This window comes from Rana temporaria, chromosome 11, assembly GCF_905171775.1.
Source record: "Rana temporaria chromosome 11, aRanTem1.1, whole genome shotgun sequence".
Classification (NCBI taxonomy): Eukaryota; Metazoa; Chordata; class Amphibia; order Anura; family Ranidae; genus Rana; species Rana temporaria.
The window spans coordinates 1,901,288-1,928,852 of NC_053499.1; the positions used below are offsets into that span (position 1 = coordinate 1,901,288).

The 27,565-nt window shown below is 47.0% G+C and overlaps 1 protein-coding gene across 1 annotated transcript in view; it reads right to left on the reverse strand.

The window, feature by feature from the left end:
* Window positions 1-5,200: 5,200 nt before the first annotated feature.
* Window positions 5,201-27,565, reverse strand: part of NRIP3 (nuclear receptor interacting protein 3) — a 43,477-nt gene continuing 21,112 nt past the window's right edge. The window contains exons 2-7 of the mRNA XM_040327711.1: window positions 21,292-21,468; window positions 19,759-19,841; window positions 16,052-16,191; window positions 13,278-13,330; window positions 11,888-11,985; window positions 5,201-5,986 (exon numbers count right to left, since the gene is read on the reverse strand). Coding sequence (XP_040183645.1) covers window positions 5,971-5,986; window positions 11,888-11,985; window positions 13,278-13,330; window positions 16,052-16,191; window positions 19,759-19,841; window positions 21,292-21,468 — 567 coding nt within the window. The 3' untranslated portion in view covers window positions 5,201-5,970. The remainder of the gene's footprint in view (window positions 5,987-11,887; window positions 11,986-13,277; window positions 13,331-16,051; window positions 16,192-19,758; window positions 19,842-21,291; window positions 21,469-27,565) is intronic.

Consider the following 27,565-nt stretch of genomic DNA (forward strand, 5'->3'; position numbering starts at 1 on the left):
GTATATCTGTAGTAGTAGTATATCTGTAGTAGTATATCTGTAGTAGTATATCTGTAGTAGTATATCTGGGAGTAGTATATCTGTAGTAGTATATCTGTAGTAGTATATCTGGTAGTAGTATATCTGTGGTAGTAGTATATCTGTAGTAGTATATCTGGTAGTAGTATATCTGTAGTAGTAGTATATCTGTAGTAGTATATCTGGTAGTAGTATATCTGTAGTAGTATATCTGTAGTAGTAGTATATCTGTAGTAGTATATCTGTAGTAGTATATCTGGGAGTAGTATATCTGGGAGTAGTATATCTGGGAGTAGTATATCTGGGAGTAGTATATCTGTAGTAGTATATCTGGGAGTAGTATATCTGTAGTAGTATATCTGTAGTAGTATATCTGGGAGTAGTATATCTGTAGTAGTATATCTGGTAGTAGTATATCTGTAGTAGTATATCTGGGAGTAGTATATCTGTAGTAGTATATCTGGTAGTAGTATATCTGTAGTAGTAGTATATCTGTAGTAGTATATCTGTAGTAGTATATCTGTAGTAGTATATCTGTAGTAGTATATCTGTAGTAGTAGTATATCTGGTAGTAGTATATCTGGTAGTAGTATATCTGGGAGTAGTATATCTGTAGTAGTATATCTGGTAGTAGTATATCTGGTAGTAGTATATCTGGTAGTAGTATATCTGGTAGTAGTATATCTGTAGTAGTATATCTGTAGTAGTAGTATATCTGTAGTAGTATATCTGTAGTAGTATATCTGGGAGTAGTATATCTGGTAGTAGTATATCTGGGAGTAGTATATCTGTAGTAGTATACGGTATCTGGTAGTAGTATATCTGGGAGTAGTATATCGGGTAGTAGTATATCGTGTAGTAGTATATCTGGGAGTAGTATATCTGGGAGTAGTATAGCTGTAGTAGTATATCTGTAGTAGTATATCTGGGAGTAGTATATCTGTAGTAGTATATCTGGGAGTAGTATATCTGGTAGTAGTATATCTGTAGTAGTATATCTGGGAGTAGTATATCTGTAGTAGTATATCTGGTAGTAGTATATCTGTAGTAGTAGTATATCTGTAGTAGTATATCTGTAGTAGTATATCTGTAGTAGTATATCTGTAGTAGTAGTATATCTGGTAGTAGTATATCTGGTAGTAGTATATCTGGGAGTAGTATATCTGTAGTAGTATATCTGGTAGTAGTATATCTGTAGTAGTATATCTGGGAGTAGTATATCTGGGAGTAGTATATCGGGTAGTAGTATATCTGTAGTAGTATATCTGGGAGTAGTATATCTGGGAGTAGTATATCTGTAGTAGTATATCTGGGAGTAGTATATCTGTAGTAGTATATCTGGTAGTAGTATATCTGTAGTAGTAGTATATCTGTAGTAGTATATCTGTAGTAGTATATCTGTAGTAGTATATCTGGGAGTAGTATATCTGTAGTAGTATATCTGTAGTAGTATATCTGGTAGTAGTATATCTGTGGTAGTAGTATATCTGTAGTAGTATATCTGGTAGTAGTATATCTGTAGTAGTAGTATATCTGTAGTAGTATATCTGGTAGTAGTATATCTGTAGTAGTATATCTGTAGTAGTAGTATATCTGTAGTAGTATATCTGTAGTAGTATATCTGGGAGTAGTATATCTGGGAGTAGTATATCTGGGAGTAGTATATCTGTAGTAGTATATCTGTAGTAGTATATCTGGGAGTAGTATATCTGTAGTAGTATATCTGTAGTAGTAGTATATCTGTAGTAGTATATCTGTAGTAGTATATCTGGGAGTAGTATATCTGGTAGTAGTATATCTGGGAGTAGTATATCTGTAGTAGTATACGGTATCTGGTAGTAGTATATCTGGGAGTAGTATATCGGGTAGTAGTATATCGTGTAGTAGTATATCTGGGAGTAGTATATCTGGGAGTAGTATAGCTGTAGTAGTATATCTGTAGTAGTATATCTGGGAGTAGTATATCTGTAGTAGTATATCTGTAGTAGTATATCTGGGAGTAGTATATCTGGGAGTAGTATATCTGTAGTAGTATATCTGGTAGTAGTATATCTGTAGTAGTATATCTGGGAGTAGTATATCTGTAGTAGTATATCTGGTAGTAGTATATCTGTAGTAGTAGTATATCTGTAGTAGTATATCTGTAGTAGTATATCTGTAGTAGTATATCTGTAGTAGTAGTATATCTGTAGTAGTATATCTGGGAGTAGTATATCTGGTAGTAGTATATCTGGTAGTAGTATATCTGGTAGTAGTATATCTGTAGTAGTATATCTGGTAGTAGTATATCTGGTAGTAGTATATCTGGTAGTAGTATATCTGGTAGTAGTATATCTGGTAGTAGTATATCTGTAGTAGTATATCTGGGAGTAGTATATCTGGGAGTAGTATATCTGGGAGTAGTATATCTGGTAGTAGTATATCTGGTAGTAGTATATCTGGTAGTAGTATATCTGGTAGTAGTATATCTGGTAGTAGTATATCTGGTAGTAGTATATCTGGTAGTATTGAGTCACATTCAGACGTTGAAGATGCTTTGTAGCTTATCCAAGTCACTTCTTCAGTTCTAATGAATATGAAGAAGACACCCCGATATTTAGAGGGGCCCGGGCAGCACAGACACCTCTATACAGGTTTTCTCAGGGAAGGTTTCATCCAGAAGTTGCTAGTCAGTGTTTCTCAACCTGGGGGGTCGAATGATGATTTGCCGGGGGGGGGGGGGGGGGGGGGGGTCACCAAATCCTGGGCTGTTCCCGGAGCCCACGGCTGCCCACTCAGCCTCTTCGCAGCTGCCCACTCAGTTAGCGGCATGGTTGGGGCAGAGACTAGAGGTCAGCTGACTGGTGAGGAATGTAAAGTGGGAGGGGCTGGAGGAGACCCCATCTCCTGATTTCGGCATAGGTGTCACTGCTGCGAGACATCACAGAGTCAGAGACACACTGAGTAACACTGCCTGTGATTAGAGTTGCCATTAAAAGTCCCCCCTACAGTTCTCAGATCAGCAGATGACCTTGATTAAGAGCACCTAAGTTGGCCGATCAGAACTCCCCCCCAGCACTGCCACTGATCCCAACTCCCCCCCAGCACTGCCACTGATCCCAACTCCCCCCCAGCACTGCCACTCATCCCAACACCCCCCCCCCCCCCAGCACTGCCACTCATCCCAACTCCCCCCCAGCACTGCCACTGATCCCAACTCCCTGCCAGCACTGCCACAGCAGGTCCACCAATCACATTGCTTGATATACAGCTGGCCACTAGAGGGGGCATGCACACATCCTGTATATGGAACATGGATGACAGGTCCACTTTAACTCTTAACAGCACAAAAGTCTAAACCTCCGTACAACATAAAGTAAAAAAACACAAAACACTCAGCAATTTGTATCTGAACATCAAAGCTTCTTCTCACTGACAGATACAATCATCCAGCTGTGAATGTGAATGGAATCATTTATAGGAAAATTACCAACTGGTCGTTATTTCATACAATATATTCTCTATAATATGGAGGGCCAATCACCTTCCTCTGATTTCAGTCTATACTCTGTACAAAAATATTCTTTCATCTTTAGGGTCCCTGAAAAGTTTGGAGCGGATTAAAGAGACCCTGTCATTGTGTGTCTATAGGAAAAGACGAGGATAGTACTCACTATTGGCCCCACTGATGGATCGTATTTGTGTTGCACGCCGACACTTCCAGGTGTGTCGGGGTTTTTGGGTCTCCCCTGCTGTACGCTGTCCCTCCCCCTCCAGACTGCTACGGCACTATCACGATGTCAGTAGAGCAGTGGACGGTGTCAGTAGAGCAGTGGACTGGGTCAGTAGGGCAGTGGACGGTGTCAGTAGAGCAGTGGACGGTGTCAGTAGAGCAGTGGATGGTGTCAGTAGAGCAGTGGACGGTGTCAGTAGAGCAGTGGACGGTGTCAGTAGAGCAGTGGACGGTGTCGATAGGGCAGAGGACGGTGTCAGTAGGGCAGCGGATGGTGTCAGTAGGGCAGTGGACTGTGTCAGTAGAGCAGTGGACGGTGTCAGTAGGGCAGTGGACGGTGTCAGTAGAGCAGTGGACGGTGTCAGTAGAGCAGAGGACGGTGTCGGTAGAGCAGTGGACGGTGTCCGTAGGGCAGTGGATGGTGTCAGTAGGGCAGTGGACGGTGTCAGTAGATCAGTGGTTGGTGTCAGTAGAGCAGTGGACGGTGTCAGTAGAGCAGTGGACGGTGTCAGTAGGGCAGTGGACGGTGTCAGTAGAGCAGTGGACGGTGTCAGTAGAGCAGTGGACGGTGTCAGTAGAGCAGAGGACGGTGTCGGTAGAGCAGTGGACGGTGTCAGTAGGGCAGTGGACGGTGTCAGTAGGGCAGAGGATGGTGTCAGTAGAGCAGTGGACGGTGTCGGTAGAGCAGTGGACGGTGTCGGTAGGGCAGTGGACGGTGTCGGTAGGGCAGTGGACGGTGTCGGTAGAGCAGTGGACGGTGTCGGTAGGGCAGTGGACGGTGTCAGTAGAGCAGTGGACGGTGTCAGTAGAGCAGTGGACGGTGTCGGTATCGCAGTGGACGGTGTCAGTAGGGCAGTGGATGGTGTCAGTAGGGCAGTGGATGGTGTCAGTAGGGCAGTGGATGGTGTCAGTAGGGCAGTGGATGGTGTCAGTAGAGCAGTGGACGGTGTCGGTAGGGCAGTGGATGGTGTCAGTAGAGCAGTGGACGGTGTCAGTAGAGCAGTGGATGGTGTCAGTAGAGCAGTGGATGGTGTCGGTATCGCAGTGGACGGTGTCAGTAGAGCAGTGGACGGTGTCAGTAGGGCAGTGGATGGTGTCAGTAGGGCAGTGGATGGTGTCGGTAGGGCAGTGGACGGTGTCGGTAGAGCAGTGGACGGTGTCGGTAGGGCAGTGGACGGTGTCAGTAGGGCAGTGGATGGTGTCAGTAGAGAAGTGGACGGTGTCAGTAGGGCAGTGGATGGTGTCAGTAGAGCAGTGGACGGTGTCAGTAGGGCAGTGGATGGTGTCAGTAGAGCAGTGGATGGTGTCAGTAGGGCAGTGGACGGTGTCGGTAGGGCAGAGGACGGTGTCAGTAGAGCAGTGGACGGTGTCGGTAGGGCAGTGAACGGTGTCAGTAGAGCAGTGGATGGTGTCAGTAGGGCAGTGGACGGTGTCAGTAGGGCAGTGGACGGTGTCAGTAGGGCAGTGGATGGTGTCAGTAGGGCAGTGGACGGTGTCAGTAGAGCAGTGGACGGTGTCAGTAGAGCAGTGGACGGTGTCAGTAGGACCCGACGCTCTAGCGGTGGGTCAATCCCAACAGACTTGTCACCAATGGAAGGGAGTTCTAGTGGCAGGAGAGGTAAGTCTTCTTTTTTCTCTGGGTAAGTGACAGGGTCTCTTCAATCCAGACTATGTGGAAATATACTGTCCGGTTTCTCCCGCCCGGCACCGGCAGCCCTTCGTCAGTGACAGGTACTCTTTCTCTAATGGTGCCAAATAAACCGATGGGCTTTCAGCAGTCAGTTCCAAGGAACGTGATTTAAAATTGAACTTTTGCTACAACTTTACAGAGCGGATAAGAATCGGATATTTTATCAGAAATCTATATGGCTGTTTGCTTCCCATTGGATCCAATGCTAGTCCTGTCTGGGGGCCCCCCCCTGTATACAGGCCCCTCGAGGCTCCGCCTTCTACATATACAAGACGTCTGGTGACAGGTTCACTTTACAGATCGGTAGAAGTACGAGGCTCGCCCCCGAGTACAGTGCGTGTCGTTATCTAGAAATTCCAGCATAGTAAAATACATCTAGTAAAAAATGGTAACAGTGATATAGAATCTCAGGGGGGGTGGGTGGGTGGGGGATGGGTATAAAAAGCACAGAGAGACTCGGATCTGGATACACACGAGGAGGACACACGAGCTTCCATCCCATCTGCTGATGATGGCGGCGCTTCTGGCTTGGTTGGCGCTCTTCCTCCGATTATGCATCTGATGGGCTGATACAAAGAGGCGATCGGTTATTGCAACGGCATTGGGCAGCAGATGTACAACAATGTCACAGAATTTATGAACACAACTCAAGCAGGGTCTGGGCCCAACTGGCCCTATGTTATTTCAACCCAACCCGCAGATCAGTCTGTCCCCCAGTATAGACTTTCCCTCCCCCAGGTCAGTCTGTCCCCCAGTATAGACTTTCCCTCCCCCAGGTCAGTCTGTCCCCCAGTATAGACCTTCCCTCCCCCAGGTCAGTCTGTCCCCCAGTATAGACCTTCCCTCCCCCAGGTCAGTCTGTCCCCCAGTATAATCGTTCCCCCCCCCAGGTCAGTCTGTCCCCCAGTATAGACCTTCCCCCCCCTAGGTCAGTCTGTCCCCCAGTATAATCGTCCCCCCCTGGTCAATCTGTCCCACAGTATAGACCTTCCCTCCCCCAGGTCAGTCTGTCCCCCAGTATAGACCTTTCCTCCCCCTAGGTCAGTCTGTCCCCCAGTATAGACCCTCCCTTCCCCAGATCAGTCTGTCCCCCAGTATAGCCCTTCCCTCCCCCAGATCAGTCTGTCCCCCAGTATAATCGTCCCCCCCTGGTCAATCTGTCCCACAGTATAGACCTTCCCTCCCCCAGATCAGTCTGTCCCCCAGTATAGCCCTTCCCTCCCCCAGGTCAGTCTGTCCCCAGTATAGACCCTCCCTCCCCCAGATCAGTCTGTCCCCCAGTATAGCCCTTCCCTCCCCCAGGTCAGTCTGTCCCCCAGTATAGACCTTCCCTCCCCCAGGTCAGTCTGTCCCCCAGTATAATCGTTCCCTCCCCCAGGTCAATCTGTCCCCCAGTATAGACCTTCCCTCCCCCAGGTCAGTCTGTCCCCCAGTATAGACCTTCCCTCCCCCAGATCAATCTGTCCCCCAGTATAATCGTTCCCTCCCCCAGGTCAGTCTGTCCCCCAGTATAATCGTTCCCTCCCCCAGGTCAATCTGTCCCACAGTATAGACCTTCCCTCCCCCAGGTCAGTCTGTCCCCCAGTATAGACCTTCCCTCCCCCAGGTCAGTCTGTCCCCCAGTATAGACCCTCCCTCCCCCAGATCAGTCTGTCCCCCAGTATAGCCCTTCCCTCCCCCAGGTCAGTCTGTCCCCCAGTATAGACCTTCCCTCCCCCAGGTCAGTCTGTCCCCCAGTATAATCGTTCCCTCCCCCAGGTCAATCTGTCCCCCAGTATAGCCCTTCCCTCCCCCAGGTCAGTCTGTCCCCCAGTATAGACCCTCCCTCCCCCAGATCAGTCTGTCCCCCAGTATAGCCCTTCCCTCCCCCAGGTCAGTCTGTCCCCCAGTATAGACCTTCCCTCCCCCAGGTCAGTCTGTCCCCCAGTATAATCGTTCCCTCCCCCAGGTCAATCTGTCCCCCAGTATAGCCCTTCCCTCCCCCAGGTCAGTCTGTCCCCCAGTATAGACCTTCCCTCCCCCAGATCAATCTGTCCCCCAGTATAATCGTTCCCTCCCCCAGGTCAGTCTGTCCCCCAGTATAATCGTTCCCTCCCCCAGGTCAATCTGTCCCACAGTATAGACCTTCCCTCCCCCAGGTCAGTCTGTCCCCCAGTATAGACCTTCCCTCCCCCAGGTCAGTCTGTCCCCCAGTATAATCGTTCCCTCCCCCAGGTCAATCTGTCCCACAGTATAGACCTTCCCTCCCCCAGGTCAGTCTGTCCCACAGTATAGACCTTCCCTCCCCCAGGTCAGTCTGTCCCACAGTATAGACCTTCCCTCCCCCAGGTCAGTCTGTCCCCCAGTATACTCCTCCCCCAGGTCAGTTTGTCCCCCCAGTAAAATCCTTCCCTCCCCCAGGTCAGTCTGTCCCCCAGTATAGACCCTCCGTCCCTCAGATTAATCTGTCCCCCAGTATAGACCTTCCCTCCCCCAGGTCAGTCTGTCCCCCAGTATAGACCTTCCCTCCCCCAGGTCAGTCTGTCCCCCCAGTAAAATCCTTCCCCCAGATTAATCTGTCCACCAGTATACTCCTCCCCCAGATTAATCTGTCCACCAGTATACTCCTCCCCCAGGTCATTCTGTCCCCCAGTATAATCCTTCCCTCCCCCAGGTCAGTCTGTCCCCAAGTATAGACCTTCCCTCACCCAAATGAATCTGTCCACCAGTATACTCCTCCCCGGGTCAGTCTGTCCCCCCAGTATAATCCGCCCCCCCTTCAGGTCAATCTGTCCCCCAGTAAAATCCTTCCCTCCTTCAGGTCAATCTGTCCCCCAGTAAAATCCTTCCCTCCTTCGGGTCAATCTGTCCCCCAATAAAATCCCGCCTCCAGGTCAATCTGTCCCTCCAGTATACTCCTCCCCCCGGTCAGTCTGTCCCCCAATAAAAAACCCCCTCCAGGTCAATCTGCCCTCCAATATAATCCTCCCCCAGTCAGTCTGTCCCCAAGTAAAATTCTCCCCCCCCTTCAGTTCAATCTGTCCCCCCAGGATACAAATCCTTCCTATTGCTTTGTATGGCCGAACGCCAATGCCGCCTGAAAAAAAGGGTCCGGGACTTTTTTTCATGCCGCAGGTGTACGGCGTCTATGAGATGTGAACCATCTCATAGACAGCAATGGGAATTCTCCCCTCCAGCGGCACGAGCGGCCGGCGTCGGGCGTTTTGTCGCGGAGGTGTGAATGGGGTGTAATAAATAATAAATAAATGCGTGGGAATGACATGAACGCAGCCCGGCCAAGGCAAGTGACCAAAGGCACAGAACCCAGAAGGAAGACCGGGTGAAGATGGAAGCGCCCGGGCCCCGCCTGATTCATCGCAGCACTGGAGGGCTCAGTCTGAAAATTGAAGTGTACACTAATGTGCTAATATGCTGTGCATACTTGTAAGTTGTGGCATAACCTACCCCAGGGCCTCTAAAAAGTAGTAATGTCAGGAAAGTTTACTACCGCTTTATTATCACAGGATCCCAGGAGCCTCTCATGGGGCCCCCTACTGACCCGGTGGACGGTGGCCCTTGGGCAGTGCCTAAGTGCACAGTTGCCAACATTTAAAAAATATTTTCAGGGCCACTTTTTTATATAAGTGCTATATTTAGAGTAGCTGAGATCCCCGATGTTCCTCTATACATCATAGTAGTAATCACAAAATTAAATGAGTACTAATAATGGGGCAGAACAAATATGAGAACTGATATTTCCTTTAGTTGAACTAACAAAAGTGTTTCCATTCTAGTGCTGGTAACATTGAGGATATTCAGTATAATTTTAAAGAACTGTTTTTGTGGGTAAGCGACATATGGGAGGAGTATGGACGGTATATAAGTGGGAAGAATGTGCAGGTGAGGGAGAGGAATGTGGAGGGTCTAACAGTGGGCACTATGTACAGGAGAGGAGTACAAAGGGTACGGAAAAAAGCACTATGTACAGGAGAGGAGTGTGAAGGGTATGACAATGGGCAGTATGTACAGGAAGAGTGAGGGGGTATGACAGAGGGTAGTACGTACCAGAGAGAAGTGTGGAGGGTATGATGGGGCAGTATGTACAGGAGAGGAGTGTGGAGGGTATGACAGTGGGCAGTATGTACAGGAGAGGAATGTAGACGGTATGATAGTGGGCTCTATGTATAGGAGAGGAGTGTGGAGGGTATGACAGTGAACACTATGTATAGGAGAGGAGTGTGGAGGGTATGACAGTGGGCACTATGTATAGGAGAGGAGTGTGGAGGGTATGACAGTGAGCAGTATGTACAGGAGAGGAGTGTGGAGGGTGCGACAGTGGGCACTAAGTACAGGAGAGAAGTGTATGACAGCAGGCACTATGTACAGGAGAGGAGTGTGAAGGGTATGACAGTGGGCGCTATGTATAGGAGAGGAGTGTGGAGGGTATGACAGTGGGCACTATGTACAGGAGAGGAGTGTGTAGGGTATGACAGTGGGTACTATGTATAGGAGAGAAGTGTGGAGAGTATGACAGTGGGCACTATGTACAGGAGAGGAGTGTGGAGAGTATGACAGTGAGCACTATGTACAGGAGTGGAAGGATATTTAGGGACTGAGTAGTGGTTAAGCGGGTCATACATGGATTGAAATTATGCCAATTATGCAGAGACCAGCCATAGTCAATCTATGTATGGGCTAGCTGGTTTTACACAAGTCAATCTATTAATCAACTTGAGTACAACCAGCCTGTTTTTTTTTTTTCTTAAATCAATCAGTGCTGCCAGCTATAGTTGGCAACACTGATCATTGTACGCACTGGCAGAACACAATAACACTGCAGGAGTGATTCCCCCATCCACAGGTCAGCAGGTGAGAGGGTGTGTGGGGACAGGCTGGGGAGAGATACTAGTCAGTGGCTGGGTAGGCACTGGTAGTATCAGAGCCAGATACACACAGGTTACATACGCCACGATCGTTAGAGCGAGAACAATAATTCTAGTACTAGACCTCCTCTGTAACTCTAAACATGTAACCTAAAAAAATGTAAAGCATCGCTTAGGATACCAAAAAAAATTGTGCTAACTTAACTAACTAATTGTTTTTTTAATGAATGAAATATTTTTTTCCAAAAAAACATGTTTGAAAAATTGCTGCGCAAATACCGTGCTAGAGCTGCACAATTAATCGTTAAAAAAATCGTGATCTCGATTCAACCCCCCTGACGATCTTCAATGCAGAGTTTGCTGATTCTTTCATATAACAAGTGGAGAGACTTTTAGCTATCAAAATAAAATATCCGGGCAGTCTGCCAAGTTTATAACAGGAAACATTGTAACTGACACTTCCTTCTTAGATCAAAGGGATACACTTCTGTGTGTAAAGAACAAATCTGGGCAGTCTGCGAAGTTTGTAAACAAAATGAAACATTGTAACTAACTAACATTGTAACTAAATTTAACCACTTAAAGTCCAACACTTGTTTCTTAAGTTAGAAAGCAATATTATTTGCTAGAAAATTACTTGGAACTGCCAAACATTATATATATTTTAGCAGAGACTCTAGGGAATACAATGGCTATTGCTGCAATATGTTATGTCACACTGCATTTGCCCACTTCAATGAATAATAAAAACCATAAAAACAAAACAGTGAAGTTAGCCCATTTTTTTGTTTTAATGTGAAAGATGATGTTACACCGCAACAATCGTGAGAGAATCGTGATCTATCTTCTAAGCAAAAAAATTGCAATTCTCATTTTAGCCAGAATCGTGCAGCTCTGTACCCTGCAACATAAAAAGTGCAAAGACCACCATAGAGTCATTTTCTAGCAAAAAACAAATGATGATTTTTACATGTAGGAGAGAAGTGTCAGAATTGGCCTGGGTGGCAAGGGGTTAATTACCATGAGTAATATACAAATAATTATTATAAGCACTGTGATCCTATCAGTCTGCTGTAGTGTGTCAGCTTGTATTTATATTGGCCGCTCTGAACGTAGCTTCTGACAGGCTGTGCAAGCAGGCCCGTATCTCCGGAACCATAAATGATAGCCGTCCCATATTTTAACCAGTTGTGGGGTAGCTCTTCCCATGCCTACCCCCAAATGTGGGGTTTCTGTGACCTCTGGTCATCGAGCTACAACCCCCCAAATTTTTTTTTTTGGGCAAATGGGCCTATCTTGAGAAAGGGGCCTGGAGCTGCAGCTCCATCAGCCCCATTGTTAATCCGGCCCTGTGTCCCCCAGTATACTCCTCCCCCAGGTCAGTCTGTCCCCCAGTATAATCCTCCCCCCTTCAGGTCAATCCGTCCCCCAGTAAAATTCTTTCCCCCCTTCAGGTCAATCTGACCCCCAATAAACCCCCCCTTCAGGTCAATCTGTCCCCTAGAATAATCCTCCCCTCCCCCAAGTCAATCTGTCCCCCAGTATACTCCTCCCCCAGGTCAGTCTGTCCCCCCCATTACATATTGTAGAACATATAATACTTACTGTTCCTCTCTAGCCGTGCTTCTGCTGGCAATAAATGGGAGGACCTCTTTGTCTGATCGTCCCACCTCCAGTTGGTTCTTCTCCAGATTTATCACACACTGACAAAGGAACCACATTATGTATTACTAATAGTAAGGGAACATAAAGCCTCCTTACTCAGGGCACCAGATAAGGACTTTTTATAGGGGTCAGCAAAAGGTTGAGGTCATGTGACAGGTTATAGATCGCAACCAGGGCCGCCATCGGGAATTATGGGGCCCCCTACACAGCTTCAGGCATGGGCCCCCTAGAAGTGGGGGGGATGCCGCGAATTGAAAAGCGGGGGGGGGGGGGCCTTTACAAAAAAATATATATATATATGTAACGGAATGGCCCGTGACACCCAGAGACTTTTGAAGGATGGGGGGTACTCCTGTGCCAGCTTCACTAATGACTCTTGGGTCTAGGGTCATCCTATGTCCAATAGGGGCATAGGATGTCTGAGAAATGATAATTAATGTATTGCAGGAGATCTGGACATATTACAGGTTGTTAATTCTGTCCACAACAGGTCAATAGAGTGTCTCCTTCAATGCTTAACATAGACTGTTGAGATGCTAATTAAGTCTGCTACTGTGGTGATGTGGATTGAAGCTTGAGAGCCAGCCTGGCTGGATATTATGGGATGTTTTAAGTGTAAAGCTGTGATTGCATTCTACGGTCTATTGTGTTAATTAAGCCTGGCTCCTAAGACCTTTCATTGTGGATGCTAATGACACTGTTTTGTGTGAAAAGTCTATTGATGATAAGATGTGGAATGTGACTTGTCAACCATGGAGGCTTCTAGATTTGGACCATGGAGGCCTCCAGATTTGGACCATGGAGGCCTTCAGATTTGGACCATGGTGACCTCTAGATATGGACCATGGAGGCCTTCAGATTTGGACCATGGTGACCTCTAGATTTGGACTATGGTGACCTCCAGATTTGGATCATCGAGGTCTCCAGATTTGGATCACGGAGGCCTCCAGATTTGGATCATGGAGGCCTCCAGATTTGGATCACGGAGGCCTCCAGATTTGGATCATGGAGGCCTCCAGATTTGGACCATGGAGGCCTCCAGATTTGGACCATGGCGACCTCCAGATATGGACCATGGTGACCTCCAGATATGTACTATGGTGACCTCCAGATATGTACTATGGTGACCTCTAGATTTGTTCCATGGTGACCTCTAGATTTGTTCCATGGTGACCTCTAGATTTGTACCATGGCGACCTCCAGATATGGACCATGGCGACCTCCAGATATGGACTATGTGACCTCCAGATATGGACCATGATGACCTCCAGATATGTACTATGGTGACCTCTAGATTTGGGTGGTTAGTACAGAACTGTAGATGTCTTACCTTCAGATGCCGCAAAGCCTGGAGACCCAGAATGGCGATCCTCTCGTTGTCATCTGGGGGGAGGAGGAGGAAGTCAGAAATGTGTATTTAATTTTTATTCCAGAGCTTATAATTTTACTGACCCGATGCTCAGTACCACTTTACCCTCCCCCTCCCCCCCTCATTTATAGAAGCCACCACTATACATGGATTTATGGAATTTCATGGGGTTTGTGTGTGAGGGAATATTACAGGGTGGGGGACATCGATCAGAAGAACCTCCTTTTCTTTATGACTACATCTGAGATTCTAGGAGTCCCCTTTTTCTTATAGACAGGTCCTCTTAATCTCAATCTCCCCTGCTTAGGAAACCTCACAACATGCAAAAAAAAAAAAAATTTCCAACGCTCCAATGCAATCTATTGGTGGGAACAGACTTTATACAAAAAAATCTCATGGAAAAGGGACCCCAAATGTCCCCATTTCATGAAAAACGGATAGTCCAGATCAGCCTCTCCCAATAAGGTTTCCACAGAACCCAAAGATTCCTCCAGAGGTTTCCAGGGGATCCCATCAGGTAAGTTATGACGGGTGCTAATACCCTTTTCAACTCTACTGGTCCCTGATCACCAGTATAAGGAGCTTTCCTCCCAATGACAACCAGTGTAAGGAGCTTTCCTCCCAATGACAACCAGTGTAAGGAGCTTTCCTCCCAATGACAACCAGTGTAAGGAGCCTTCCTCCCAATGACAACCAGTGTAAGGAGCTTTCCTCCTAATGACAACCAGTGTATGGAGCTTTATTCCCAATGACAACCAGTGTAAGGAGCTTTCCTCCCAATGACAACCAGTGTAAGGAGCTTTCTTTCCAATGACAACCAGTGTAAGGAGCTTTCCTCCCAATGACAACCAGTGTAAGGAGCTTTCTTCCCAATGACAACCAGTGTAAGGAGCTTTCCTCCCAATGACAACCAGTGTAAGGAGCTTTCTTCCCAATGACAACCAGTGTACTAAGTGGGAATTTCTGTACTGTCCACCACTGTGAGGAACATTCTTTGCAATGGCTGCCAACATAAAGAACATTGTTTCCGTCAGTGTAAGGAACATTGGGCCAGATTCACAAAAGGGATACGCCGTCGTATCTCTGTTTCTATCTATGTGGCTGATTCATAGAATCAGGTTACGCATAGATATCCATAAGATCCGACAGGTGTAATTGTTTTACACTGTCGGATCTTAAGATGCAATACCGCGGCCGCCGCTGGGGGGAGTTTGCGTCGTAAACCAGCGTCGGGTATGCAAATTAGGAGTTACGGCGATCCCGACGTTTTTTTGCGTTCGCTACGTCGCCGCAAGTCTAGTTTCCCGTCGCAAAGTTAGTAGTTTTGTTTTGGTGCCTTAACTTTACACAGCAATCGTATTGCTGTGTAAAGTATAGCCGTCGTTCCCGCGTCGAAATTTAAAAAATAACGTTGTTTGCGTAAGCCGCCCGGGAATACGGAATTACGCTCAAAAAAATTACGTCACGGCGCGCAAAGCATGGCGGGAGTTAAGAAACGGAGCATGCGCAGTAGGTCCGGCGCGGGAGCGCGCCTAATTTAAATGGCACACGCCCATTTAAATTGGCCCGCCTTGCGCCGGAGGCCGCCGGCGTAGTTTTCATCGCAAGTGCTTGGTGAATCAGGCACTTGCGATGAAAAATTGCGGCGGTGTAACGTATCTACGATACGTTACGCCGCCGCTGCCCTACGTGAATCTGGCCCATTCTTCCCAATGGCCACCACTGCTCAGAACGTTCTTCATAATGGCCACCAATGTTAGGAACATTCTTTTAAATGGTCACCAATCTACAGAACATTCTTTATAATGGCTACTAATATAAGGACATTCTTTCTAATGACCACCAGTATGAGGAACATTCTTTCCAATGGCCACCAATGTAAGGAACATTCTTCATAATGGCCACCAGTATGAGGAACATTCTTTCCAATGGCCACCAAGTTACCAAACATTCTTCCTATTGGCCACTAATGTAAGGAACATTCTTTCTAATGACCACCAGAATTCTTTCCAATGGCCATCAATGTACAGAACATTCTTTATAATGGCCACTAATGTAAGGAACATTCTTTGCAACATCTATCAATGTACAGAACATTCTTCATAATGGCCACCAGTGTTTGGAACATTCTCTCCAATGGGCTCCAATGTACAAAACATTCTTCATGATGGCCACCAGTATGAGAAACATTCTTTCTGAACATTCTTCATATTGGCCACTCTTTCCAGTGGCCACCAATGTACAGAACATTCTTCATAATGGCTACTAGTATAAAGAACATTCTTTCCAATGGCCACCAACATACAGAACATTCTTCATAATGGGCACCAGTATGAGGAACACTCTTTTCAATGGCCACCAATGTACAGAACGTTCTTCATAACGACCACCAATGTACAGAACATTCTTCATATTGGCCACCAGTATGAGGAACATTCTTTCCAAAGACCACCAAGGTAAGAACCATCCTTCACATGGACCATCACTGTGAGGAACATTCTTCCGAATGACCACTATGTAAGAAGGGGACACTTCTCTACTGACCACCAAAATGAGGGAGGAGCACCACAGCATTTTTTTGTATCATGAGCTGTAGATAGAAAAAAACATTTTTTGGTGGTACTTCCGTGTAAACAGATTGAGAGAGGCCGGTCCAGATTCTCCCGAAACGCCGTTCCAGTCTGAATCATGTACTTCCCCCCAATGACAGGTACCCTTTATTCTCTGACACTGACCTATGACGACCGCGCTGCACTCCACGGGAATGGCGCCCAGTGTGACCGGCATGTGGTCTATCTGTCCGAGGATCTTCATGTTGTATGGCAGATTGATGCCGTCCTCTTCATTCTTGTAGAACCTGAAATGTTCCTTCAGCCTACAGAAACAGGAAGAAGGAGATTATAGAACACTCTGCAGAGGAAGCCATCAGTCCCATAATTCCTGCACCACCCTCTCAGCTTCACCAACACCAGCTCAAGCAGGATCAGGGCCGATCCTAGGCAGGGTGCACAGGGTGCTTTGCACCCAGGCGCCTGCAGAGGTGGGGGCACCGAAGTGGCAGAGTTCTCCCCTCCCTCCTTCTCTCCTTGTTTGTGTCCTTCCAGAACTAGTGTTCTGAGCATAGGTGTGTGTCTGTCCAGAACTGATGTGTCTCTGACCATCTCCTATACTATGTCTGCAGTCTCTGACCATCTCCTGTACTATGTCTGCAGTCTCTGACCATCTCCTGTACTATGTCTGCAGTCTCTGACCATCTCCTGTAGTATGTCTGCAGTCTCTGACTGTCTCCTGTACTATGTCTGCAGTCTCTGACCATCTCCTGTACCACGTCTGCAGTCTCTGACCGTCTCCTGTACCACGTCTGCAGTCTCTGACCGTCTCCTGTACCACGTCTGCAGTCTCTGACCGTCTCCTGTACCACGTCTGCAGTCTCTGACCATCTCCTGTACCACGTCTGCAGTCTCTGACCGTCTCCTGTACCACGTCTGCAGTCTCTGACCGTCTCCTGTACTACTTATGCAGTCTCTGACCATCTCCTGTATCATGTCTGCAGTCTCTGACCATCTCCTGTATCATGTCTGTAGTATGTCTGGGGGTCTTTCTAACAGACTCTCTAACAGAAGCCCTTTCTGTGTCCATCAGAGAGGCCCCCCTCCAGGTCCCAATAAAGTACTCTGCTTCTCTTCCTTTATTTTGTTTATTGTGAAGATATCATGTGAGGATCCCAGGGTAATGAAGATTTTGTGGGGGACCATTTCTGTAGTTTAGTCATTGCCATAGAAACATTTGTAAAGGGGAGGAGTTAGTAAAACGACCACGCCCATGTGGGGGTGCCAGAAATATTTCTGCACCCAGGCGCCTGTGACCCTAGGATCGGCCCTGAGCAGGAGGGGGAGGTTGCATGTAACAGTATCATGGGACAAGAGGCTACAAGGGCTCTATAGACTTTTTAAAAAACAAAATAGCAGTTCTTGGTCACAAATGTCTGATGCACATCAGCCATTGCAGCCGCCTTTCATCTCGTGACATCATTTTCTACAAAGTTCAACATTGTCTGATCACGGGGAGAGGGGGGACTGAGGAAATGCTTCCTCATGTCTGCAGCAGACTGATCACATCATCTCAGCCTAGGCAAAGTCACTGACTGGAGCTGAAGAAAGTTTTTTTAGTACACTGTGATATCTCTCTATCCCCCGTCTGATCAATGTTTATAAACAATGTTACTTTGTATCTCTCTATCTCCCGTCTGATCAATGTTTATAAACAATGTTACTTTGTATCTCTCTATCTCCCGTCTGATCAATGTTTATAAACAATGTTACTTTGTATCTCTCTATCTCCCGTCTGATCAATGTTTATAAACAATGTTACTTTGTATCTCTCTATCTCCTGTCTGATCAATGTTTATAAACAATGTTACTTTGTATCTCTCTATCTCCTGTCTGATCAATGTTTATAAACAATGTTACTTTGTATCTCTCTCTCCCGTCTGATCAATGTTTATAAACAATGTTACTTTGTATCTCTCTCTCCCGTCTGATCAATGTTTATAAACAATGTTACTTTGTATCTCTCTCTCCCGTCTGATCAATGTTTATAAACAATGTTACTTTGTATCTCTCTATCTCCTGTCTGATCAATGTTTATAAACAATGTTACTTTGTATCTCTCTATCTCCCGTCTGATCAATGTTTATAAACAATGTTACTTTGTATCTCTCTATCCCCCGTCTGATTAATGTTGTCGGTGGACAAATCGGACACTAACTGAGACTTTGTGGGAACCAGCGACACTGGTTCTTATGGGGTACAGTGTCGCACGACCGCGCAATCGTCATTCGAAGTGTGACAGCGCTGAGAGCTGAAAATTGTGAGGCGAAAGTGCCCGGCGTTGAAGGGGTTAATCCGATGCCAGTGTGCCGGTGACAGCGAGGGGCGGGCACAATAATCCGGAGAGAAAAGTATAAAAGACGCGGATATAATCGCCGTGTCACCAGGCCGCCGCCGAGCCGCCGTGATCTGGATTCTTTGTATTTGTCGGGTAAAACGCATATTAATGAGTCTGACGATTGTGCGCTGACCTCATTCTGCCAGGCGTGCGGCGCGGCTCAGCATAATTACCGAATCGCTGATATTCCGGTGAGAACCGGCCGCCTGCCAGACCCCCGACCCGTCCTGATGACCTCCGTCGGCATCCTTCCTGACGATTTTGGAAAACGTTCAGGAAAAAAACGACGACGTGGCAACAATGTAGCTGGTGGTGTGGCCGTTGCGTTCCCTGCCACGCCGCCTGTGTAAACGTACAAATCCCCGTTCTCTCAGGGGCGAGGAGACCGATCGCCCGTTCATGCAATGTATGAACGCCGATCAATCTCTTCCCCTAGTCAGTCCCCTCCCCCTACAGTTAGAATAGCTCCCTAGGACACACTTAACCCCTTGATCGCCCCCTAGTGTTAACCCCTCCCGTGCCAGTGACATTTACACGCTCGTCTCACGGAGAGGAAGAGCGGGGGGATGTCTATGTAAACAAGGAATTTCCCCGTTCTTCCTAGTGACAGGACACTGATCACAGCTCCCTTTCATCGGGAGCGGTGATCAGTATCGTGTCACTCATAGCCACGCCCCCTACAGTTAGAACACATACCTAGGACACACTTAACCCCTTCAGCGCCCCCTATTGGTAACCCCCTTCCCTGCCAGTGACATTTACACAGTAATCAGTGTCATTTTTATAGCACTGATCGCTGTATAAATGACAATGGTCGCAAAATAGCGTCAAAAGTGTCCACCGCAATGTCGCAGTCGCGATACAAAACTCACAAATTGCTGCCATTACTAGTAACAAAAATAATTATTAATAAAAATGGCATAAAACAATCCCCTATTTTGTAGACGGTATAACTTTTGCGCAAACCAATCATTAAACGCTTATTTTACCAAAAATATGTAGAAGAATACGTATCGGCCTAAACTGAGGACATTTTTTTTTTATATATATTTTTGGGGGATATTTATTATAGCAAAAAAGTGAAAAATATTGCTTTTTTTTTTTTAAATTGTCGCTCTTTTTTTGTTTATAGCGCAAAAAATAAAAACCGCAGAGGTGATCAAATACCACCAAAAGAAATCTCTATTTGTGGGGGAAAAAGGACGTCAATTTCGTTTGGGAGCCACGTCGCACGACCGTGCAATTGTCAGTTAAAGCGGCGCAGTGCCGAATCGCAAAAAGTGGCCTGGTCTTTGGGCAGCCAAATCCTCCGGGGCTGAAGTGGATAGAGAAGCAGTGATGACACCACTGTGCATAAAATAAGGTTCAGTATGTAATAATATAAGAAATAATTCATTAAAAATATCATTATAATGTTGATGAGGTGGGAGGGAGGAAGTAAAGGAGGCAAAAAAAAAAAAATGATGAATATGAGGCCAGCGTTGGCCAGACTCACCCCAACCTGTCCAGACAGACGGAGGATATGATGCTGTGCTGACAAGAGGTGTCAATCTTGACCTTGAACTCCTTCCCTTCGCACTGCAAGATACAAAAGACAACGATGAAGCCGAGGCATTACTTCTACGCACGCGATTCTCATATTCATCCATTTATACATTTAAAACACTAATTCCCCCCTCCCCATCCGCCTCCCCACAATAATTCCCCCCCCTATCGTCTCCCCATAATAATTCCCATCCCCTTCCGCCTCCCAACAATAATTCCCCCCTCCCCATCCGCCTCCCCACAATAATTCCCCCCCCCCCTATCGTCTCCCCATAATAATTCCCATCCCCTTCCGCCTCCCAACAATAATTCCCCCCTCCCCACAATAATTCCCCCCTCCCCATCTGCCTCCCAACAATAATTCCCCCCCTCCCCATCCGCCTTCACAGAAATACCCCCCCTCCCCATCCGCCTCCTCACAATAATTCCCCCCCCCTCCCCATATGCCTCCCAACAATAATTCCCCCCCTCCCATCCGCTTCCCCCCAACAATTCCCCCCCTATCCGCCTCCCCACAATAATATCTACCTCCCCACAATAATGCCCCCCCTCCCCATCTGCCCTTCCCACAATAATTCCCCCCGCCTCCCAACAATAATTCCCCCCCCCTCCCCATCCGCCTCCCCACAATAATTCCCCCCATCTGCCTCCCCACAATAATTCCCCCCATCCGCCTCCCCACAATAATTCCCCCCCCTCCCCATCCGCCTCCCATCAATAGTTCCCCCCTCCCCATCCGCCTTCCCAGAATTATCCCCCCCCATTCTGCCTCCCCACAAGAATTCCCCCCCCCCTCCCCATCTGCCTCCCAACAATAATTCCGACCCATCCGCCTCCCCAGAATTATCCCCCCCTCCCCATCCGCCTCCCCACAATAATCCCGCCTCCCCACAACAATTCCCCTCTCCCCATCCGCCCTCCCCACAATAATCCCCCCCCCCATCCGATCCCCACAATAATTCCCCCCCTTCCCATCCGACTCCCCACAATAATTCCCCCCCTCCCCATCCGCCTCCCCACAATAATTCCCCCCCTCCCCATCCGCTTCCCCACAATAATTCCCCCCTCCCCCTCCACCCTCCCCACAATAATTCCCCCCCCCCATCCACCTCCCCACAATAATTCCCCCCTCCCCATCCGCCTCCCCACAATAATTCCCCCCCCTCCCATCCACCTCCCCACAATAATTCCCCTCCTCCCCATCCGCCTCCCCACAATAATTCCCCCCCTCCCCATCCGCTTCCCCACAATAATTCCCCCCTCCCCCTCCGCCCTCCCCACAATAATCCCCCCCCCCATCCGATCCCCACAATAATTCCCCCCCATCCGCCTCCCCACAATAATTTCCCCCCCCATCCGCCTCCCCACAATAATTCCCCATCTCCCCATCCGCCTCCCCACAATAATCCCCCCCCCCATCCGATTCCCCACGCCCTTGCTCCACTGACATTGATAATGTTGCGTGCTGTATATGTTGCCATACCTGACCCCAGACATAGAGGGCGTCCTCCTCGCTGCTCCGGGGCGTGGCTCCCTTCCCATGGCTCTGTTTGTTGCTCTGAGCTGAGTGGTCACTTTTTGGGGTCCACGTCGTTCTGCTGCTCCTCAGCTTTGATAAGTTGCTGTCCAGCAGTCGGCGTTGGAGGATGCTATGTGGTTGCTAAAAAAATACAATAAACATTTAATTGGACAAATATTTTGCCTTTTTTTTTCTTTGCATATATCCCATTTCTTGTCATATTATGGGGTGTATTTAAAAAGTTTAAAAAATTAGCATTGCTGTTCCTCCAGAGAAGCTGCTGCTACTTTCATTGCAAATGGGGCAAAATCTCTCTATTCTCTTTCCTCTACAAGCCGAATAATATTCTTCATGAAAATAGAGTGGTCAAGGGAAATACCCCATTATGGCCAGTAGATGGTGCTGAGGATCCTAGGAAATAAGAATGATCCAATCTAGTAGCCTTAATGGGGTGTTTTCCTGAACCACTCTATTTATTTATGAATGATCCACATTCAATCTGTAGATGTATCTTTCTATAAACCAGAGGCTCTGGATGGACAGTTGGATAAATGGCTCTATATTTAGGATGTATCTTTCTATAAACCAGAGGCTCTGGATGGACAGTTGGCCATAGGAACCTATGGAGATCAATTGCATGACTCTATTGGTCATTGTGCTTATGCCAGGGGAGACCATTCTTCAAAAACACCTTGGGCTAGATTCAGGTAGGGGCGCGCATATTTACGGCGGCGCATCGTATCATATTTACGCTACGCCGCCGTAAGTTAGAGAGGCAAGTGCTGTATTCACAAAGCACTTGCCTTCTAAGTTACAGCGGCGTAGCGTAAATGGGGCAGGCATAAGCGCGCGTAATTCTAATGTGGATGATGGGGCGTGTTTTATGTTAATTCTTGGTGACCCGACGTGATTGACGTTTTTTACGAACGGCGCATGCGCCGTCCGTGTACATATCCCAATGTGCATTGCTCCAAAGTAGGCCGCAAGGACGTATTGGTTTCGACGTGAACGTAAATTACGTCCAGCCCTATTCGCGAACGACGTAAAAAATTCAAATTTCGACGCGGGAACGACGGCCATACTTAACATTGCGTGCACCACCTAATAGCAGGAGTAACCATACGCCGAAAAAGCCTAACGTAAACGATGTGAAAAAATAGCGCCGGGCGTACATAAATTTGTGAATCTGCGTATCTAAGTCATTTGCATATTCTACGCCGAAAACGACGGAAGCGCCCCTAGCGGCCAGCGTAAATATGCACCCTAAGATACGACGGTGTAAGAGACTTACGCCAGTCGCATCTTAGGCTAATGTCGGCGTATCTTGCTTTCTGAATACAGAAAAAAGATATGCCGGCGCAGCTTTGAATTTACGCGCGTATCTATATATACGCCAGCGTAATTTATTGCTGAATCTAGCCCCTTGTTCCCATGCTGATGAGTATAAGGGCCACGTCCCCACAACCCTGGGGTGGTGGATGTGGGGGGTCTACATAAACCAGAGGCTCTGGATGGACAGTTGGATAAATGGCTCTATATTTAGGATGTATCCGGTCTATAAACCAGAGGATCTCGATGGACAGTTGGATAAATGGTTCTGTATTTAGGATGTATTTGGACTATAAACCAGAGGCTCTGGAATAACAGTTGGCCATAGGAACCTATGGAGATCAAGTGCATGTGTCATGTTACATGATATTATTTTTATTATGTACTGTCTCTTTAATGCCTATCTAGTTTGACTCTTGTGGCATTCCTTAGTTTGCATGCTGCTCAGTCTCCTCCCCCTCTTTTCTGTATCAGTCATTTTAATGCTGTAATTCATGTGACCTGTATGTTTCTTCTACCTGCATGGAAGAATCGTTCTTTTACCTGTTGTAACTTGCATTCTACGGATCATACGACGAATAAACATCGCCAGATCTTCTTTCATGTGAGTTGTGACTGAGTAAGCTATCTGGAAAGGTGATTTGGGATGGATAATCTCTTCAGGGCAATGAGCTCCATGTGCTACTGAAAAATACATTCATAGCCTTAGCAGCCGATTCAGAATAGTAAAAGAACGTATCCAGCAGCCTGCACAGAGATAACTGCGTCACAGAACAGATCATAGTGAAGTGTAACTGTGTGTATTGCATGAGAATTCTGCATACAACCCCAGCACAGCTTGTTACAGCTCCTCACAGTATACAGACACTCTTCACTGCTACAGTCAAGCCTGTGTACTGCAGGCCATCATGAGTGGAAAGGGCTCAGTGTGTGATGAAACACCACAGCATGCTTCACACAGAGAAAGCCAGGATGAGGACCCAGAGTCCACTGCATTGACCAAACGCTCTGTGAAACCCACTTGGAAGGTTAAAGAGAACTATGAATCCATGAGAACTGAACTAGCAACCAGTTTGAAGCAGATTTGGGATAAAATCCTCACCCACATTGATGTGATTTCATGTCCCAGCCATGAGGTACTGCAACTAGAGGGCGCCATAAAGCATCTCTCTGCTTCATACGAACTGTACCAGACTACAAGCAACAAATATAAAACTATTCTGCAAAGCATCAACACTGAGGAGTCCTTAGAGCAACTTAACAATGCCCAGCTTCTTAATGAGGAAAGAGAAAGCTTTATCCAGCGAACTAAAGCAAAGGCAGAAGCAAAATTAATGCTGCCACGGGACACTGTATCTCACAAATCTGTATCCACCAGACGTTCAAAAGGTTCCTCTAGATCCCGAAGTTCAAGGCACTCAACGCTTAGTGAACAGCTAATAAATGCCCGCGCCGAAGCAGAGGCTATCAAGGTACGGGCCGCATATGCAAAAAAGAGAGCAGAAATGGAAACCGAGGCAGCGCATCAAAAAGCAGAAATGGAAACCGAGGCAGCGCATCAAAAGGCAGTAATGGAAGCCGAGGCAGCGCATCAAAAGGCAGCAATAGAAGCTCAAACGGCACGTCAAAGGGCAGCAATTGAAGCTTTAAAGGAACAGAGCAACTACGAGGCAGCTGCAGCAAAACTAAAGGTTTTGGAACAAGCTATCGGTGCAGATGAAAATGCTAGCGAAAGGGTCAGCGTCAAGGCAGATGTAGAAGATCCTTTTGAACGCACTAAGAACTATGTTCTAAACCACAGCAGTGAACACTCAATTACCTCCACGTTTCACGGCAACGCAAGGACTTCACCACATCATCAGGTAAAAGCTGTTCCAGCCACTTCCTACATGCAAACCCACCCCAGTGCAGCTCCCGACTGTCATGCTGATCCCGCATATGTCACAAAACGGCACACTAATCCGCAAGCAAGTCGCCAGCCTCCTGCTAACAGTACTGTTCCAGACCTTCACCCAACAATTCAGCTGAATGCCCTTGCTGCACCATATCTTCCCACGTCTCTTTGCAACGATACCATAAACAATGCTATCCACAACAATCAACCAGCAACCTCCTATGTAAAGTCAGAGGCAACCGATACAACAGAGGTAGTAAAGTACTTACTTCGACATGAGCTCGCCAAGTCAGGCCTAGTAAACTTCGACGACCATCCTGAAAACTATAGAAGCTGGAAAGCCGCTTTCAAAACTACATTAGGCGGTATCGGTTTTACTGCCGATCGTGAGCTGGATCTGCTGATCGGGTTGCTTGGCCCACAGTCAACAGAACGTGTCAAGAGCCTCAGGTCAGTTTACATCGACAATCCAACTGCAGGTCTCACCGCAGCATGGGAGCGTCTAGAACAGACTTACGGTAGTCCTGAAGCCATAGAGAATGCATTGCTCAAACGATTGGAAAATTTCCCAAGGATATCTGGTAAGGACAATATAGAGTTCCAGAGACTCAGCGACCTTCTTCTCGAAGTCCAGCTTGCCAAAACTGACCCTAAGCTACCTGGCCTCAGTTACCTGGACACTGCTCGAGGAGTTAACCCTATCGTTTGCAAGCTTCCGCATGGCCTACAAGAAAAGTGGATCCAAGTTGGGTCATCATACAAACGGGAAAACAAGGTTTCCTTTCCCCCGTTCTCCTACTTCTGCAATTTCGTCAGGAACATTGCTGACACCAAGAACGATCCTAGTTTTGCATTCAGCGAGTTCAATACTCCCTCACCTAAAGGTGACAACCTACATACTAGCTACAGGAACCGCAGAGGTCCCGTGTCCGTTAGGAAGACAGACATTATTCCCACTCCCGCCCCAAACAAGAGCGGCAAGATCGAAAACCCAAACCGATTATGTCCCATCCACAAGAAGCCTCATCCCCTCAAAAAATGTATAGGTTTCAGAAAGAAGCCCCTACAAGAACGAAAGGAACTCCTAAAGACTTTTGGGGTATGTTATAGATGCTGTGCTTCCACCGATCACTTTGCCAAGGAATGTAAAACTCCTATCAAGTGCATAGAGTGCGATTCCGAGGACCATGTGCAAGCACTCCATCCCCTTGAGTCCAATCCTTCACAACATGCAGACCTTCCTCCTGGGCAGAACCACAGCAGGAAGAGTACAGATCACGTACCTAATTCCACCATGGTATTTTCTTCGTGCACTGAAGTCTGTGGGGAAGACCACTGTGACAAATCTTGCGCTAAAATATGCCTAGTGAATATTCATCACAAGGATCAGCCAGAAAAGACTTTAAGGGTGTATGCTATCTTAGACGATCAAAGCAATCGATCGCTTGCACGATCCGAACTGTTCGATCTATTTTGCACAAAAGGAGAGGTTCACCCTTACACCTTAGGTACTTGTAGTGGAACTACAGAGGTTTTTGGAAGAAGGGCTCATGGATTTATTGTGTCTTCCCTAGAAAATAACCTACAATTACCCTTACCTACACTTGTAGAGTGTAACCAGATACCAGCCAACAAAGAAGAAATACCTACACCAGAAGTTGCCTCCTACCACCCTCATCTAAGGTCAATAGCCAGTGAAATCCCACCACTTGACAAAGATGCTAAAATCCTTCTTCTGCTGGGAAGAGATATTCTAAGGATCCACAAGGTACACAGGCAGGTCAGCGGACCTCCAGAGGCCCCATTCGCCCAGTACCTGGACTTAGGCTGGGTCATCATAGGCAACGTCTGTATAGGCAAAATGAAAGGCCTACTAACATTTCTTCATTCAAGACAAATGTATTGCCAAATGGTCGTAATACTCACTTTGAGCCATGCCCACATCACTACTGGGTAAAGGAGAAGGTAACTAGCTGCAAGTTGCAACATTGCAACACAAACCTTTCCCGCACCTACGATGACAGCTTTGGTTCTACAGTTTTCAACGTAAGCAGTGAAGACGACAAGTTGGCTCCTTCGGCAGAAGACAAAGAATTCCTTAAAGTAATGGACAATGAGTTCTTTCAGGAAGATTCCAATAGCTGGGTAGCACCCCTACCCTTTCGCCTCCCGAGAGAGAAGCTACCAAACAATCTACATCAAGCAGTCAAAAGATTCTCCTCCTTAAAGCGTACCTTAAGCAGGAAGCCAGAGATGGAAAGACATTTTGTGGACTTCATACAGAATATCTTTGACAGGGGTCATGCCGAACCCGCACCCCCATTGAAAGAAGGAGAAGAATGCTGGTACCTCCCTTCCTTCGGTGTGTATCACCCACGAAAGCCAGACCAAATCAGAGTTGTCTTTGACTCCAGTGCCCAACATGAAGGCTTCTCACTTAACGACATGCTCCTCACAGGGCCCAACTTGAACAACAACCTCATTGGAGTCCTAATTCGCTTTCGTCAAGAACCTGTAGCGGTGATGGCCGACATTCAACAAATGTTCCACTGCTTCATCGTCAAGGAAGATAACAGGAATTACCTCAGGTTTCTATGGCACAAGGACAACGACATCAACAAAGAGGTAATTGATTACCGAATGAGGGTACATGTCTTTGGGAACAGCCCTTCCCCAGCTGTAGCAATCTATGGACTAAAAAAGACAGCTCAGCTTGGAGAAGCTGAGTATGGATCCGATGCTCGTCAATTTGTTGAAAGGAACTTTTACGTAGACGACGGGCTCAAATCCTTTCCTACTGCTAAAGAAGCAATTAATCTTCTTACCAGAACAAAGGAGATGCTAGCTGTAGCAAACTTGAGACTTCACAAAATTATATCTAACAGCCAAGAGCTAATGAATGCATTTCACCCTGAGGACTATGCTGCCAGTGTGAAAGACCTTGACCTTGGGTCAGACACACCCCCTATACAGAGAAGTCTAGGTCTGCTGTGGAACATCAAGGCAGACACATTC